Here is a 17,773-nt window from a genome sequence, read left to right on the forward strand (position 1 = left end):
GAGGATAGAACCCAGGGCCTCATACGTGGTAGGTGAGTGCCATACCACTGAGCCATACCCTCAGCCCCACGAATGCTCTTTTTTGCTTTGTAAACCAAAGTAGCATAATGTTTTCACCTGATTTACTTGGGGAAACTAGGGAATTTTTTAAATACTCCGGAAAAAAATTACTTTGGTTATTTTGTAACTTATACATGTCTTTTTTTGTAGACAGGGTCTCACTATGTAGCTAGGCTGACCTTGAACTCACTGTGTAGCCCAGGCTTGCCTCAAACTCAAGATCCTCCTGCCTCAGCCTCCTGAGTGTTGTAATTACAGATGTGTACTACCACGCCTGGCTTTATATAGTCTTAATTTTGGATTATATATGGATCTCTTATATAACAGAATCATTGTTTTTAATTTTAACTACAGTTTCTCCCCAAATGGCAGGCATGTGGATGGGTTTTAGGAAGGAGAAAAAAAGAGGTGTGTCAAGATCTATTTGAGCAAGACGTACTAGGATTTTCATTGCATCTAACTTTGAGGGAAGTTTTGTGTTTCTTAAAAATGTGCTGTTTTCTACATAGGTAGGCTTTGGAAAACAAGTAGATAGCCCTTCAGCTACCGCAGATGCAGATGTTTCTGATGTACAGTCTATGGATTCAAGTTTGTCCCGAAGAGGCATCGGAATGAGTAAGAAGGACACTGTGTGTCAGGTAGGCAGGAGACTGAGCTTCTGCTGAAAGCAGTTGCAATCATATTCTGCTGATGACATGCTGACCTCCTGTGGGAGAGGGCAGTGTTTTCTAAATTATGTTTAAAGTTATAAATCTGAAAGCCCTTTCTGGCTCTTACCTTTTTTCTCTAAGTTGGAATACTTGTTCAAATCCAAGTGCCAGTTTTCATTGTGATGTTGATTGTAAGTAAATAGAGACAATTGGTTTCAAAAACATTTTCTTAAAGTTTGAATACATATGAACTTTTAAAATGTATTTTTGCCCTTTTTGGAAAATACTGCTTTGTTCCATGAAGACAGGTTTTAATCCAAAGAAAGACTGTAAAAGATCAAGTATGACTTTTAAACTTTATGCCACACTGGGCACTGGACTAACTGTCTAATGGTTTGCCAGGGGAAGCCTGAGGCCAGCAATGCCAACTTCTCCATGATGCTTTTTAAAAATATAAAATCTACTGACACAGAATCTCTTCAGAGGAACCCAGCGACCTATATTTTAACAAGCCCTCTCGGTGACTGATGCCTGCTAAAGTTTTGAGAACTGCTGCTTTGTGTCATATTGCAGATCTGTGAAAGCTCTGGTGACTCTCTGACTCCTTGTGAGGGGGAGTGCTGCAGAAACTTTCACCTGGAGTGCCTGGGTTTGACATCAGTCCCCGATGGGAAGTTCATCTGCACGGAGTGTAAAACCGGTAAGCTGCTGTGAAGAGGGTAAGGAGAGGTGTGCCGTGTGGTAGCATCTCCTGTGACTCTGATTCTCTCATCACTTTTATCTGGGTTGTCTCCTCCCTTCCCCCATAGGTACTTCAACAAATTAAAACAACAACCAATGATTAACTTCCCAGGAACAAACTTCCTCCTACCAGTTTCTGTACCATGAAATCTAGCAAAATACCAGGATAAATTTGTGTTTTAGCTATAGAACTATGCAAAGAACATGATGTTGTTTTTCAGATGGGTTTGAGTTTTTTTTGTGCTCAATAAATTGGTTTAGTCCTTTGATTTTTGTAGACTAGAAGAAGTATCAATAAAACTATAATCATGGTGATTATAGTTTTATTGAGAAGATGGAGATATTGTAAACTTTATTTCAGACTTGTGACTCACCATTTATTTCTTATCCTGCTATACATACTACCACCTATCAAAATAGCATGCAGAGAAAGAAATAGGCTAGTTTGTTTTTTCTCCATGTAAACATGATTCTAGTTAAGCTCATGGAAAGCAGTAAGTAGTTGTTCAGTCTGAAACAAAATAGCAGGTAAAAACTGGCATGATACTGCTTCTAGGAAACATGTTTGTGTGTGGGAGGGGGGGTTGTTTTAGTTTTTCCTTGTTCTGTTTTAGCTCTGAGGAACTAAGAACCAAGTGGATATCAAGTATATATTGAATGCTCAGTTTTACTTTTGACTCTTCATTATTTCCTACTCTTTCCCCCCTTTATTTGATTCTTGAATTTATTCTATCTTGTTTCATTTGAATGTGTGCCTCCTATAATCCTTTAGACAAAAAGTAGCTAATTTTTTTTATTGACACTTACTAAATGCTACGTATTGTTAGTACTAAGCATTTTATACTATGATAGTATCATAGATGAGATACATTATGAGATAGGTATTATTATTATTTCCATTTTATAGAAGAGGGAAAATAGGGACTAGAGAGTTTCATTCCTTGGTAAGCGCAGGCCGCTGGACAACTCCAGAACCCTTGTTCTTTACCATCACCTTCTCCTGCCTTGGCTGAGTGAGATAGACATCACATGTGTCATGTATCCTAACACACACACACACACACACACACACACACACACACACACACACTACAGATTAAGCTATAGAAGCTGTTTAGTGTACACAGTGCATTTTTCCTGTGTAAAATACTGAACTCATCACATTTAGTTATAAAAAAAACTCACAAGTTTTATAACTGATGTCTCTGGGTCAGATTATCCACAATTGTTTCATTTGGCCTTTAGAATGTGTTTTCATTTTTGAACATTTATCAGGTATGGCTTGCTGGTTCTTCCCCATCATTGCCTTTTCCATAAATCCTATTTCTTCAGTCACTTTGTAATCTACCTGGTCGCTTTAACAGTATGCAATCCCTGATTTGAACTATTGATAGAAGAGACCATGTGTCTCAGTCTTAAAACACTCATAGGCTTCTCTTCTAACTAGAAGCAATAGAATGTTGCCAACAAAGGTTAGATATAGTCTAATTTGGTACACAACTATTTGGATATTTAACAGGAAAATTTGCTTTAAAAACAACTACGTTGGACTCATGCTTCCTGATTTAAAAGATTACTACAAAGCTACAATAATCAAGACAGTGATACTACTGTAAAGATAGACATGACTAATGGAATAGCATAGAAAGCCCAGAAATAAGTACTTGTATATATGGTTAAATGATCTTTGACAAGGATGTTATGTGAAGACCATTCAAAGGAGAAAAGATGGTCTTTTCAACAAAGGAAGCTGGGACAATGAAGTTGGACTCTTACCTAATACCATAAATGAAAATTAACTCGAAATGCATCAAAGATCAAAATGTAAAAGCTAAAACTCCTAGAAAGAAGCATACAGGAAAAGGTTCCTGATCTTGGGTTTGGCAGTGATTTCATGGATATAACATCAATGACAAAAGGAAAAATGGACAGAAATGTACAAAAACTTTTGTACACCAACTGACGGTATCAACAAAATGGAAAGACAACACACAAAATGGGAGAAAATATTGGCAAATTACATATCTGATGAGGGATTAATCCCCGGAATATTTAGAGAGCTCCTTCAACTCAACAACAAAAACAATTCAAAATTGTGCAAAGAATTTGAACAGACAACAGACATTTCTACAAAGAAAATACACAGATGGCCAATAAGCACATGAAAATCTGCTCAACAATTAGCAATGGGGGAAGTGCAACTCAAAACCACAATGAGATGCTACTTCACACCCATTCGAAAACAAGTTTTGCCAGGATGTGGAAAAATTAGAACCCTTGTGTGCTATTAGTGGGAATGTAAAGTGGTACAGTGACTATGAAAAACAGTATGACATTTCTTCAAAAAATTAAACAAAATTACCATATGATCAAGCAGTTCCACTCTGGGTATATACTCAAAAGAGCTGAAAGCAGGGATCCATGTTCACAGCAACATTTATTCACAATGGTCAAAAGGTAGAAACAAGCTGAATGTTCATTGATGGATGAATGGGTAACCAAAATGTGTGTGCAGACAGTAGAATCTTACTGTTTTATTTTTTGTGGTGCTGGGGGTTGAACCCACATGCTAGGCAAGCACTCTACCACTGAGCTACAACCACAACCCACCCTACAATGGGAATATTACTAGGCCTTAAAAAAATTTCTGAGCTGGGCACTGGTGGCTCATCCTAGCTACTCAGGAGGCAGAGATCAGGAAGATTGCAGTTCGAAGCCAGACCGGGAAAATAGTTCGATACATGTTGTCTTGCAAAAACCCATCACAAAAGTAGGGCTCGTGAAATCGCTCAAGGTGAAGGCCCTGAGTTCCAACTGTAGTACCTGCTAAATAAATAAACAAATAAATAAATTTCTCATACATGCTGCAATATAAATGAACCTTGGATATATTATTTTGAGGATTAGTTTTTCAAAGATACTATGCTGAGTGGAAAAAGGGAGATACCAAAGGACAAATACTGTATGCTTTCATTAATATGAAGCATCTACAGTTAATCATTTTTTCCTTCTTAAAAAACTTTTAAAATTTATTTTTTATTTTATTTTTGGCAGTAGTACGATTTGAACTCAGGGCCTACTGCTTACTAGGCAGGACTTTACCAGTTGGGTCACATCCCTAGCCCTCTTTATTTTTATTTTAATTAATTAATTAATTAATTTATTTATTTATTTATTTATTTATTTATTTATATAGACAGGGTCCTGCTGTGTTGCCCAGGCTGACCTTAAGCTCATGCTCCTCCTGCCTCCGCCTCCACAGTGCTGGAATTACAGGCATGAATCTCCATGTCTGGCTAGAGTAAACTCCTAGAGTCAGAGAGTACAACAGTGGGGCAGTATTGGGATAGGAGGAAATGGGCAGCTGTATGAGTGTGGAGTCTCAGTGTGGGACAATGAAAACGTTCTGGGGCAGTAGGGATTGGCTACACAACAATGTGAATGTGCTTTCATGCCATTGAAGTGTATACTTCTAATAGTTGAATGTCAAATTTTTTACATATATTTTACCACAATTATAAAAAAACAAGTGCTTTGGAACCATTTAGTATGGCATAAAAATTAGTTTGGTACCAATTTGGTACATTTGTACCATATTAAGAGCTAGAACTCAAATTTTTAAACCACTGTTTGTGACATTTAGGCAAGTGTTTATCAAGAGATGAATACATGTTAAAAAAAAAAGTATTGCATGCCTAATAAATTCTTTTTAAAAATTTACCTGGTTTGTTTTTGTTTTTGTTTTTGTTTTTGTTTTATAGCTGTACTGCAGTTTGAACTCAGGGCCTTCACCTTGAGCCACTCCACCAGCCCTATTTTTGTGATGGGTTTTTGCAAGACAGGGTGTCTTGAACTGTTTTCCCGGTCTGGCTTCGAACTGCAATCTCCTGAGTAGCTAGGATGAGCCACCAGTGCCTGGCTCAGAAATTTTTTTTAAGGCCTAATAATATTCCCATTGTAGGGTGGGTTGTGGTTGTAGCTCAGTAGTAGAGTGCTTACCTAGCATGTGGGTTCAACCCCCAGCACCACAAAAGATAAAACAGTAAGATTCTACCGTCTGCACACACATTTTGGTTTTTTGATTGAAATCTAATTAGTTTTTGTTTTTGTTACTTGTTTTTTGAGACAGGCTCACTTGGAACTCACTATGTAGCCCATGCTGGCCTCAAACTACAGTTGGGCACCAATGGCTCACTCCTGTAATCCTAGCTACCAGGTGGCAGAGATCAGGAAGGTCATGGTTTGAAGCCATTCTGGGCAAATAGTTCACTAGACCCTATCTTGAAAAAACCCTTCACAAAAAAGGGCTGGTGGAGTGGCTCAAAGTATAGGCCCTGGGTTCAAGCTCCAGTACTGAAAAAAAAAAAAAAAAGAAATTGCAAAAAGAATTCTGTACAGGACTGGCAGAGTAGCTCAAGTGGTAAGAGGCCCTGAGTTCAAACCCTACTGCCACCAAAACAAAATAAACATATAAAAGAGTTCTGTACAGATAATTTTACTTTTTTTTTTTTTTTTCCAGTACTAAGACTTCAGCTCAGGGCCATGCATTTGCTAGGCAGGGGCTCTGCTGCTTGAGCCACACCTCCAACCCTGTTTTGCCTTAGTTACTTTTAGGGTAGGGTCTCGCATTTTTGCCTAAAGATGACCACAGACTAAGATCCTCTTTATAGCTGGGATTACAGGTATTAATTGAAATGGGAGTCCCCCAGGCTGGCCTTGAACCTTAATCTCCTTAATCTCTGTTTCTCAAGTAACCAGGATTATGGGATTATATATACACTCCCAAAATTTACTGTTAGGTAATAACATTACCTCTAATGGCTCTTTTGGTAGGAAGCGGGACTGGGGTCAAAACTCAGGGCCTCACACTTGTACTCTCTACCAATTCAAAGTAAGAAGGGAGGATTCACATATTAGGGCCCAAACCTAAGTCTGAAAGAGATTTGATGGTTCAGTGCTCTGTTAGTCTAATACTTGCACTAGTAGGAACAATTTTTATTTTGATTATGTATATGAAAGCCTATTTTATTTTTACATAGAGTGTTTTTTGTATTAGGCAAAGCTGTAAAGTCTAACCTCCTACTACCTTTAAATATGTTCTTTAATTTTCTGCATTTGTAAGTTATTTTTCTTTTCTTTTTTCTTTTTGTTGTGCTGGGGATGGAACCTTGGGCCTTGCACATGCTGTGCAAGTGCTCTACCACTGAGCTGTACCCCTAGCCCTAAAAGTTATTTTTAAAAAATTCTGTTATCTTCATAACCATGTACATGTTAAAATGTAATTTGAAATTACACATATGCAACAGGGCAGCAACAAACCTTATTATACTTTATTTCTATAACAAAGCCAGTTTTAAAAAAAATTGTAAACATCACAGTTGTAAGTACTCATTTGAAAGAATTTTTATAATTCAACCAATTTATAAAGATTAGGTACTTCCAAAATCAAAGAACAGGTTTGCAACTGATCTAATTATCTGCAAAAAAAAAAAAAATTCCTCCAACCCAAACTCTTCCTTAATACTTATTTCCTTTATGACTTATGTAGGGATTATAAGAAAAATGGACAAAACACTTGAACATATCCCAAAAGCTGATGTTCACATGTCCAATGAACATTTGACAAGTTCGTTGTCATAATTTGCAATTCCTCATTTCTAACTGAGCATTTTGTTCACTCTTATTATCAATTCATGTCTCTTACTCCTTTATGTTTTACAGTGTTCTTATCACTTAACAGCATTTTAAGTTTATGTACAGAAATAATTTTATAATGGAATGTTATAATGTTATAAAAACACTTTAGCTCATTCTCTTCATGCCTTTTTTTTTTTTGGTGCTGGTAATGGAACTAGGCCTGGTACATGCTAAGCACGTGCTTTCCCGCTAATCTGCAACCCAGTCCTTAATCACCGTTCTTAATCTTAGGCCCCTATTTACTTCTAGCCCTCAGCAGAGTTGGCTATTGTTATCAGTTTGGTGGGTAGCCCAGCAAATCTTTATGGGTCTGTTGCTTTGTATGTCTAACGTTTTTGCATGTGTTCAATAAAATTGTATGGTACCGTTGTTCTGCAGAAGCTCTTTTTACGTCAAATGCAGTACATTCTATTTAACTGCTGCATAGTATTCTATAGTGTGCATGTATCCTTCCCTTAAGGAGGATATCTGATTGACTTTCAGTCGTTTGCAGTTACTAATTCCTGTTTGCTGCAGTCAATCTCCATTTCTGTGTAAAAGTCTTCATTAAGTATTTATGGAGAACTAGAATTTCTAGACAATAGGGAGTGACTGTGCTTTTATTGTGATGAATATTCAGTTATTCCTAAGGTAGTTCCTTCCATTTGAATCCTGCCTACCAGCAGTGTGAAAGTACCTTTTCCCTACACCCTTGTCAACAGTTAGTATTACCCAACTATTCTTCCTATTTCATAACTGGTTTCAGTTAGCATTTATCTGACTCCTAGTGAAGTTGAGTATTTTTTCATGTTTTTGGGTTGTTTCTCTTTTCATTCTTTGTAGTTGCCTGTTGATACTCTCTGCCCACTTCTACTTAGGGTGCTTTGTTTCTTTCGATACTGATTGATAAGTCTTTGTCTTATTAACTTATCTTTGCTTACATATGTTGTATATATTTTCTCCATATATAAACTCTTTATAGAACATAATATCCTTAGCCATTTTTGTTGCATATTTTCCACATCTGTTTTCTTTTTTCTATTTTTATCATAATTGGCATTTTTTTTTTCCTCTAAATGTTTGGCACATTCACCAGTGGAGCCATCTGGGCCTAAAATCTTCTTTGGAAAATATTTAATTACAGTTTCAATTTCTTTTAATAGTTTATAGAACTATTCATATTTTCAATTTATTTTAGTGCCAGTGTTAGTGAGTTGTTTTTCTAAGAATTTTTCCATTCATGTAAATATTCAAAGTCATTAGCAAAAGTGTGGTGACATCCTTTTAATATCTTTCGAGTGTTTGTAGGATTTGTAGTGATGTCCCATTTTTCATTTCTAATATCATAAATATTGGTGACTTTTTATTATTCATGTCAGGGATATTTGTGATACTAGTTTTATTAATTTTCTCAAACAATATAGGCATCTTTCTCTCTCTCTCTCTCTCTCTCTGTCCCCCCATCCCTCCCTCTCTCCCTCTTTCCCTTTGGTTTTTGTTTTGTTTTGTTTTTCAGAAGGGGTTGGCAGTACTGGGGTTTGAATTCAGAACCTTGCTAGGCAAGTACTCCACCACTTGAGCCATATCCTCAGCCCTTTTTCCCTTTTAGTTATCTTGTGTTTTTTCCAAAATGGGGGTCTCACATTTGTGCCTGGGTCTGGCCTCCTAACATGAACCTTCTACCTCTGCCTCCTTAGTGGCTGGAATTATAGCAACATGTCCAACTTGAGTTTTTTGAGATAGGTTCTTAGTAGGTTTTTGTGGCATTTTTTTGTTTTTTTGTTTTTTTGTTTTTTGCTGGGGCAGGCTGGCCTTAAACCACAATCCCCTCATCTCTGCCTCCTGAATAACTGGGGTTATAGGCATATGCCACCATAACTGGCTGTATATCAAATTCTTATATGTAATGGTAGACCTCCTTTCAGGAGCAACTCTTTGATGTCTATAGCTACTTCTATCTAAAAGGATTATGCAGCCAGGCATGGTGGTACATGCCTGTAATCCTAGCACTCAGGAAGCAGAGGCAGGAGGATCATGAGTTTGAAGCAAGCTTGGGAGTTCAAGGCCAGTGTGAGCTACATAGCAAGATCTGTCCCAAAAAACCAAGCGTTATGGATGTGACTAGTTGTGGAGTGCTTACCTAGCATGTGCAAGTCCCCAGCACTGTGAATGAATGAATGAGTAGAATATGTTTCAATTAAATTTTATTTGACCTGTGTTCCTCACCAATCTTCCAGGGCAACACCCATGTTTTTCATGTAAGGTGTCTGGTAAAGATGTGAAGCGTTGTTCTGTTGGAACATGTGGAAAATTTTATCATGAAGCCTGTGTCCGTAAATTCCCTACTACCATCTTTGAGTCAAAAGGATTCCGCTGTCCCCAGCACTGCTGCTCTGCCTGCTCTATGGAGAAAGATATCCACAAAGCAAGCAAAGGTAACACCGAGCCAAAGAGGGAACAAAGATTTTTGTTTGAAGTACAATGACAGATAATAACATTATTGTAAACAGTATTATGCATTCTCCCCATCTCTAGTTTTAAAACCTCAACCCTAATACATGTTAAGTAGGGATTAAGTTGCAAATTCAGAACATGGAACAAAAATTTCACACATTCAAAACTACTCTTAAAAATCCCTTAGTGTTTTCCCTACTCCTCCCCGCCCCCCAAAAAAAGAAGCAAATCCTGTAGGCACCATTTTAGATTATCAGCATCTTTCCAGCATTGGAACAGACTATGTTTTTCCTTGAATAATCTCCAAATGATTACTAGGTTTGCATTCATTCATCATGTTATAGGAATGATAGAACCAGGCCAGTGAAGAAATACTAATTTATAGTTACTCTAATATCACATGGGAACCCAAAAGAGACCAACTCCAAAAGTCTCATGTCCCTTCCTGACATGTCTTTGCACAGGACGCATGGTGAGATGCTTGAGATGTCCCGCCGCCTATCACTCTACTGATGCTTGCATTGCTGCTGGAAGCGTATCTGTGTCCTCCTACGCTCTGATCTGTAGTAATCATTCCAAACGGAGCAGTAGTTCTGCCGCTGTTAATGTAGGCTTTTGTTTCGTTTGTGCCAGAGGTGAGTTGTCAACCCTTTCTCTTTCTTTCCTCCTCAGTTCATTGGCATATTTCACCCATTAACTTAAGCCTCTGCATTGGGAAAGAACTCAGGCCATCTAGTACAATCTCCTACTCAGCATTCATTTCCATTCTGTGATGTCCCTGAGAGAGGTGAACATTTCCAAAAGTCCCTTCTTTAAATTTAATTCATTCATTTATTTGCTTTCTTACTTAAAGACAGGGCCTCATAATGTAGCTGAAGCTGGCCTAAAACTTGAGATCCTCTTGCCTCAGCCCCCCAAGTGTGCAATTACAGGTGTGTGCCACCGCACCTGGCTAATAATCCACTTTATAATATTAAATAACCACATTGTTTCAACAGTAATTCTTTCATAAGCTAAGCTAAAATACTCATTTATCTTGGCAGTGGAAGACCACTTGCCAAGCATGTACAAGGCCTTGGGTTTGATCCTCAGTACTGCCAATATATAAATAAAAATAACTTAGAATTATAGATACATTCCTTCTATTTAGTATTTCTATTAATTAAAACATTAGTCTGTTCTACAACAATTTTTCTACTCAAAGTAATTTCTTCCTATGTCATCTTCTTTATTTTTACTTATTTATTTTTTGGTGGGACTGGGGTTTGAACTCAAGGCTTCATACTTACAAAGCAGGTGCTCTACTACTTGAGCCATACCTCCAGTCCATTTTGTTCTGGTTATTCTGGATTTGAGGGTCTCTCAAACTATTTGCCCAGGCTGGCCTCAAACTGTGATCCTTCCAATCTCAGCCTCCCAAGTAGCTAGGATTACAACAGTGCCCGGCTTCCATGTCTTCTTTAACTGGGAACTTTCAACTGATTGGGATTTTACTTGTAAGGCAGGAGTAGCACATTTGTTTTTCAATCAATTGTGTTGCGTTTTATGATGTTTTGATCTGGCATTGAGAGGGCCTGGTGGAACACAGCCAAGGCAACAGATGTGGTGGTTTAGTTAAAGAGTCAGCAACATAGGCGTTCTTACTTGCCAGCTGTTGATACTTAAGTATGCCAAGAGCTGGATCAACCAAAAACAATATTGTCCCTCAGGTGCATCAGTGAATTTGGTACACATAAAACAGAACTTTTTTATGTGTGTGGTGCTGTGGGTTGAAGCCAAGGCAATGTGCATGCAAGCAAGCACTCTACTACTGAGCTACAGTCCCCAGCCCCTGGAACTTCTTTAATTGACTATGATAGACAGTATCCAGCTTTATATTGGTGATATTATAGTGAAAATTTTTTGTAATTAGTAAGCATTATAGATATCAACTAATTCCCACAAATACTGTTTTTGTTTTGTTTTTCAATAAAACTGCTAAGTTTTCTACGTTTGCCTCCGTGTGAAATATTTGAAAGGACTCTGAAGTGTATCAGGCCTGTTAGATTATATTTAGACTATACTGAAGATGAAAGCTATTTTGTTACTAGACAGCTAATTTGGTGAAAATACTATTGAATTATTTTTTTGTGATTTTTTTTTTTTTTTTAAAGGATGAGGTGTGTTACTCAGGCTGTTCTTGGACTCATGGACTAAAGTGATTCTCCCACTTCATTCTCCCAAGTAGCTAGGACTTACAGGCATGTACCACTATGCCCAACTTATGAAACTATTTTTAAAATAGAATTTAGGTAGAATGACAGATCTTAGATTGTTTTGCTTTTGTATCTCTCATTTTAAAATATTAACTTAGAGGAGGTAGACAGTAAGAAATTAAGCAGTTGTCCTTTGTATAGTAGCCAGCAGGGTTCATTGTAAGCATGGCCATTTGCTTGAGACTCAAGCACACATGCTGATGCCATTGGAGTGGGAAGCACTGTTTTTCTTTACTAGAGCAGTTCCAGCTACAAACTTCTCTGAAACCTGGCTGGTACTTGGAGGCGTATGGCTGAGGTGCTTCATGCCACGTTATTACAGGTAGCAGAAAGGATTCATATAGGCAAATAATACGTAGAAAGCCGTGCCTTTCCCAGCTTCCGAGGAGAGTAATGATGGGAAGGAATTATTGAATTATCAATTGAATGCCTGGCTTTGGACAGATGAGTGAAAATAACAACATGAAGTCAGTCATTGCTTTGCAAGTCCTTTCTATTCTACCATTCCTATGCACTTTACTGACATTGTATAAGTATTTATAACTTGGCCAGAATTTTAAATATCAAGTTCATATTGGCTTATTTTGGGATACACTCTAAATCTGGTTCTATCAGTATATTAACCAATATTTCCTTTTGCTATATTTCATTCAGTTGACTGCTGAAGAGGTTTAAGAAGTAGGATACCTGCTTAGCAAGTATAAGGCCCTGAGTTCAACCCCCAGTACTGCCAAAAAAAACCAGACTTATATTTCATTCATTAATTGGGAGACCTTTGTTTTCAACTTAGCACAAGTAGAAAATAGCCCATATATAGAATCCCTAGCCATTTTGTTAAATTTAACTTGTAGCCATTGATAAAATGCTTGAGAATAATGTAAAGGGGGGACAATCCCATGTTTTAACAACAGAATCTGTGCTTATATCTATCAATTTGGCAAATATTCTGAAAGATACAATATATTTAAGTGTCTGTTTAATGGAGCTTATTTAATTCTCAAATATTTTAACTGTGAAACTGCAATAAATAGAAACCTTCATTTTCCTTTCCAGCATTTGACAAAAACTTACTCTAAGTACATCAGATGTTGTGATTTGAAGTTTAAGTCAAAAGTCTTTTTGAGAGGGCTGGTGGAGTGGCTCAAGTGGTAGAGCTCCTAGCTAACAATTGTGAGGCCCTGAATTGAAACTCCAGGACCTCAAAAAAAAAAAAAAGTTTTTCAGAAATATTATGAATGTGTTCTTTTCTTTTTTTTTGGTGGTACTGGGGTTTGAACTCAAGGCTTGCTAGGCAGGCGTCTACAACTTGAGCCACACCCATGCCCTTTTCGCTTTAGTTATTTTTCAAATGGGGTCTTGTGCTTTTTGCTCCGGCCATCCTCAAACTGCAGTCCTACTACCTGCATCTCTGTAATAGTAGTAGTATAGGCCTGAAGTACTACTCCTGACTTATTTGTTGAGATGGGGTCTTTCCAAGTTTTTTCCCAGGCTGATCTGGAACTGCTGTCCTTCTCATTTAGGCCTCATGAGTAGCAGAGATTACAGGTATGAGCTACCATGCCCAGTTATGAGATCACCTTTTTAAAGAAACCTAACCATAATAAAACCACACACCAAAAGAAAGAAAGAAAGAAAGAAAGAAAGAAAGAAAAAATGACATTTTATCTGGGGGTGTAGCTCAAGTGGTAGAGTGCCTTCCTAGCAAGTGCAAGGCCTTTACTTCAAACCCCACCCCCAGTAGCATACACACAGAAAATTTCTGAACAACAGAAAGACACTTTTATCATTTATGTTTTGATATTAGAAAACTTAGCTTATTTCACGTTTCTTGCTTCATTCAGAATTGTCTTCTTGTAAAAGATTTTTCTTTATTGGATAATCATTATGCTATTTTTAAGGACTGAAATGTCTAGAAGTATGTCTAGAGGTTTCAAGGTTTCGATGATTATTCTCATTCTCTCTCTTTCTCTCTCTTTCATACACACACACACACACACACACACACACACACCAGTCAACTCGAGGTGCCATAGGAAATACTGAGGTACTTTTCACTGTACTTTTTCATATGCGTCTGTCTAAAGGGTAGTATAAACTAAAAGTTACTTATCATTCTGTGCCTTTCTTTTTAAGAGTAATTTAAAGTGGAGCTGTTAAGTTAGGGTTTTCTTTTCATTTTGATGGTAATAATAGAAATCTATTTTGCATATATTAATCAAACTTACTAGACACAATTTGAAAGACTTGCCATGATTGTCCTCAGTAGTCATTTCCCCATTTTACATGGATGAGCACACAGAAGCCCAGGTGAGATAGTTGACCTGAGGACACAAGTTGTTGAGTAGAAAGAGCTGCATTTGTACCTGACATTTCCTATTTCGAAGCCTAATTTTTTTTTTTGAAATGCACTATACCACCTTCTATTAGTGTATAAAATCTGTTTGGACATTACATCGCTTTTCTTAGAAGATACTTATGTTATTAGCTATGTCAAGTTCCATCCTATCATCTGGGTCAAAGGCATTTCTTGAATATATCTCAGAGAGGGCAGCATCAAAGAAGATAACATCACAGGAAAAATAACTTCCTTCCCCACAAAATGATCTCAAATGAAATTGCTTTTGTGAGCATTGCAGTCCTAGACCATTGTCAACTAGTAACCAAGATGAAAAGTTTTCCTTGGTCTTACAGTTGTCTGAGTCCAGGAGAGGCTTATAGGTAAATTAGAAACTTAACGGGGAGAAGGGAGAGGAGGAAAAGAGAAGGGGATCACTGGTGGATTACAGTAGATCTGTGTCTCCCTTCACATGGGATAGCTGTATTGATAGATCAAAAAGATTGCTTCTATAAACCCTTAAATTAGTGATAAATTTATCATGGCAGCAAAAAAAAAATTAAAATGGTTTGTATTACCTTAGGAAATTACAGCTCCTTTAAAATCATGTACCTTAATGGTGGAGAAAGTTTTATTATCTGGCAGAGAACGATAAAATTTGAGTGTATCTCAAGATATGAATGGAGAAAAGGAAAGATTCAAGCCTGCCCTTAAGTGTTGTGTGATATGTTGAAGATAGATCAGTCATGTAAATGATTCCTCTTCTCACTGATGCAGTGATGCTTCATTTTGTTCTTTGGGTTGTCATCACCATACTTCTAAATGTTAAGGAACGTAGCTTTGTTTTCCTTTTGGAGTTTTCGTTATTCTTCTGGTGTTTTCAGTGTGATGTCAAATGCCATGTACATATTCAAATTATTTGAGGTTTTATTCTGCAATGTAGAGGTTTCAGTATAGGGATGGACAAAGCATTGACTGGCTCACATTCCCTTTAGTAACTGCAGAAAGTCTTTCTGTCAGATCTTTCTTTTTCTTCATATCCACCCTCCAACCCCAACTTTAAGGCCCAGCTGCATAGTAGATGTTGGTTTATTTTTTCCTCCTGGAATCATGGGTAGTTTCATTGCAGCTCATCTCTTTCTGTTTGTTTCGTATAGGGCTGATAGTTCAGGACCATTCAGACCCCATGTTCAGTTCATATGCCTATAAGTCCCACTACCTACTGAATGAATCAAATCGTGCTGAGTTGATGAAATTACCTATGATTCCTTCTTCGTCAGCTTCCAAAAAGAAATGTGAGAAAGGTAATAATCAAAATAGTTTATCTCTTGCTTTTATTTTTGCATTTCCTATTTTTTTCTCTTTTAAATAAAGGGGGAAAATGTATGCCTGTCAAGCCCCATCTGTTGCTTTTGGTAAATTCTGCCTTGGTGGTTGTGACTATGTCTTCATATGGCTGCAAAATTATTAAAAAGGGCTTAAAATAATTCTGTTATTATAAATTTTTACTTTTCTCCTAGAGTTAATTTCACACATTCCAAATATGTAAGTTACTAAAATAGACTAGGACTTTGTTCAATATAAAAGAGTATTTTAAAGACTCTCTGTTTTCCTGATGTAGAACTGTCATTCATGTTAGAATAGAATAAACATTAATATAATTTGTTATTAACTGCCAATTAAATAATAAGATAGGTAAATAAGAGAAGGAAACCAAGATACAAATACTTAAAAGTTTGGATTTAGAATGCATTCTGTCATTTTGTTTCTTAAATGTTTTGCAAAGATGCTATGAAAAACCAGTGCCCTTCCCTTAAGAGACATTGGTGGGAAGCTAGGGGTGTGGGATACACCAAATGCTAGATGTTGGAAGGCAGCCCACCTGAATTACTGATCCATAAAAAGCCAAGAGCTACATGTATATTTATATTCTCCCAGTTAATTTCATCTCTGGGAAAAAAAGCTTTATCTGTATTTAGCTTTTCATAGTATACTTTTAATCCAGGAAAAAAATGGCTTAACAATAATATATTATTTGGGGAATTATTAACCCAGAGGAAGAATCAGTGAGCTTGGAAGGTAGAGGCCTTTTCCTATATACATTCCTATTATGATCTTTGGGCCAGGTTCAGAATCTGTAAAGAAAAATTCATTCCTACCTAATGTATACCATATATGTATACTAGGTATATGTGAAATGGGCTTTTTTTTTTTTTTCTTCCATTCTTTGTGTTGCCTCTTTGATGTATCTGTGGTCTTGTCAGATATCTGAAGTGGCAACTTGTGTAACTAGGCAAGTTGATTAGAATCCACTAGAAGTGTTGGAAAGAATATTGGCTTGTTTGTTTCTTTTCCACTGAGCTCAGATTATTAACCTTAGTGGTGATAACCACCTGCTTCCAAAAAAAAGATGGACATTATTCCATAATGCTATAAAATTATCTGAGGTTTTTTTGGAAGTACTTTATTTTCCTGCTGGCGCCTTTATAAGATTAGGTTAATCCAATTGTTGCTTTGTTTTCAGCACTTGTTCTTAACCTTGACATGAATTGAAATTATTTTGAGCCCTCTGCTTAGCTTAAACCATGTCAAATCCTAAAGCAGTTTTCTTGCATAGCACCAAGGTAGATCATTCATATTTTAATTTTTTCTACTTCCCTTTGTATTTTTAACATCTGTATCATGGTGATTTTCATTGATGATTCTGGCTCTGTATTTCCTCTGAAACAAGACTTAAAATTCAGTAGCATTCCTTGATGTTAAAGATGACCCGACTGACTTCCATGTCAGTGCCAGTGACCTCATATCCTCTAACGCTGTTTGTGAAGACCATTCTCCCTAATGGGAGGGAAAGTGAATAATCTCATTTTACTTTAAACTTACAGAAGGATTCTCTGCCTAGATTTAAAGCATTCAGGCAGCTAATCTTTAGGCTAGAGAATTGAACCAGTTAGTTCATATTGAGATCTACAGTTAAAGGAAAAAGTCCTGATGATTGAAGTAGAAGCTTTTGAACAGAGGAAATATAGTAATTTAGGTCATCACTGGTTGTATATAGATTTTCTTTTTTGTTTTCAGGTTAATCAGTTAGAAATTTGAAAGTCTACAGGAAGACAAGGTTTTCTAGAAAATTGGTAGCAAACCCTCAAAAGGTTGGAGCACGTAATTTTCTCAAGTTGTAAAAAGGGCTCTTAGCCTTTTTGCTTATGAGACTTTAAATCTCAGTAATCTCTTGAGTTATAGAGGTAGTTTTCCAATGGAAAGGTGAATTTTTTGTAGTAAATATCTTTATTATATTCATTTTAAGTAACTGAGACTGAATTGACACTTGTTGAAATACTAGGTATAACTAATCCCATAAAAAATGATTTCGTTTCTTTGCATTTAAAATATTTTATTTGCCACATTTGTTTTCATATTGATACAGATCTCATTTTCTGTATTCAAAAGGACAGGGTTTTAATAGGAAGTTCAGAGGGATGTCCTGCCTATGGACCTACACTCTGCACTAGTAATTACTTACCTCAATGCTATATAGCAGTGGTTCTCAATATTAAATCAAAAAAGACTTACAGAAACAAAATTTTTGAACTAGTTTGGAA

The 17,773-nt window shown here is 36.8% G+C and overlaps 1 protein-coding gene across 3 annotated transcripts in view; it reads left to right on the forward strand.

Annotated features, from left to right (window-relative positions):
• The window catches only part of Nsd3 (nuclear receptor binding SET domain protein 3), a 110,712-nt gene that overhangs the window by 67,252 nt on the left and 25,687 nt on the right, over positions 1–17,773 (forward strand). For 2 of the 3 annotated variants that reach the window (XM_020167547.2, XM_020167548.2), the window contains exons 11-15: positions 570–698; positions 1,284–1,410; positions 9,365–9,562; positions 10,046–10,216; positions 15,329–15,475. In XM_020167547.2, the coding sequence (XP_020023136.1) occupies positions 570–698; positions 1,284–1,410; positions 9,365–9,562; positions 10,046–10,216; positions 15,329–15,475 (772 nt within the window). The remainder of the gene's footprint in view (positions 1–569; positions 699–1,283; positions 1,411–9,364; positions 9,563–10,045; positions 10,217–15,328; positions 15,476–17,773) is intronic. The other variant, XM_020167549.2, reaches the window with a different exon arrangement.

Source organism: Castor canadensis, chromosome 14 (genome assembly GCF_047511655.1).
Source record: "Castor canadensis chromosome 14, mCasCan1.hap1v2, whole genome shotgun sequence".
NCBI classification, from domain to species: Eukaryota; Metazoa; Chordata; class Mammalia; order Rodentia; family Castoridae; genus Castor; species Castor canadensis.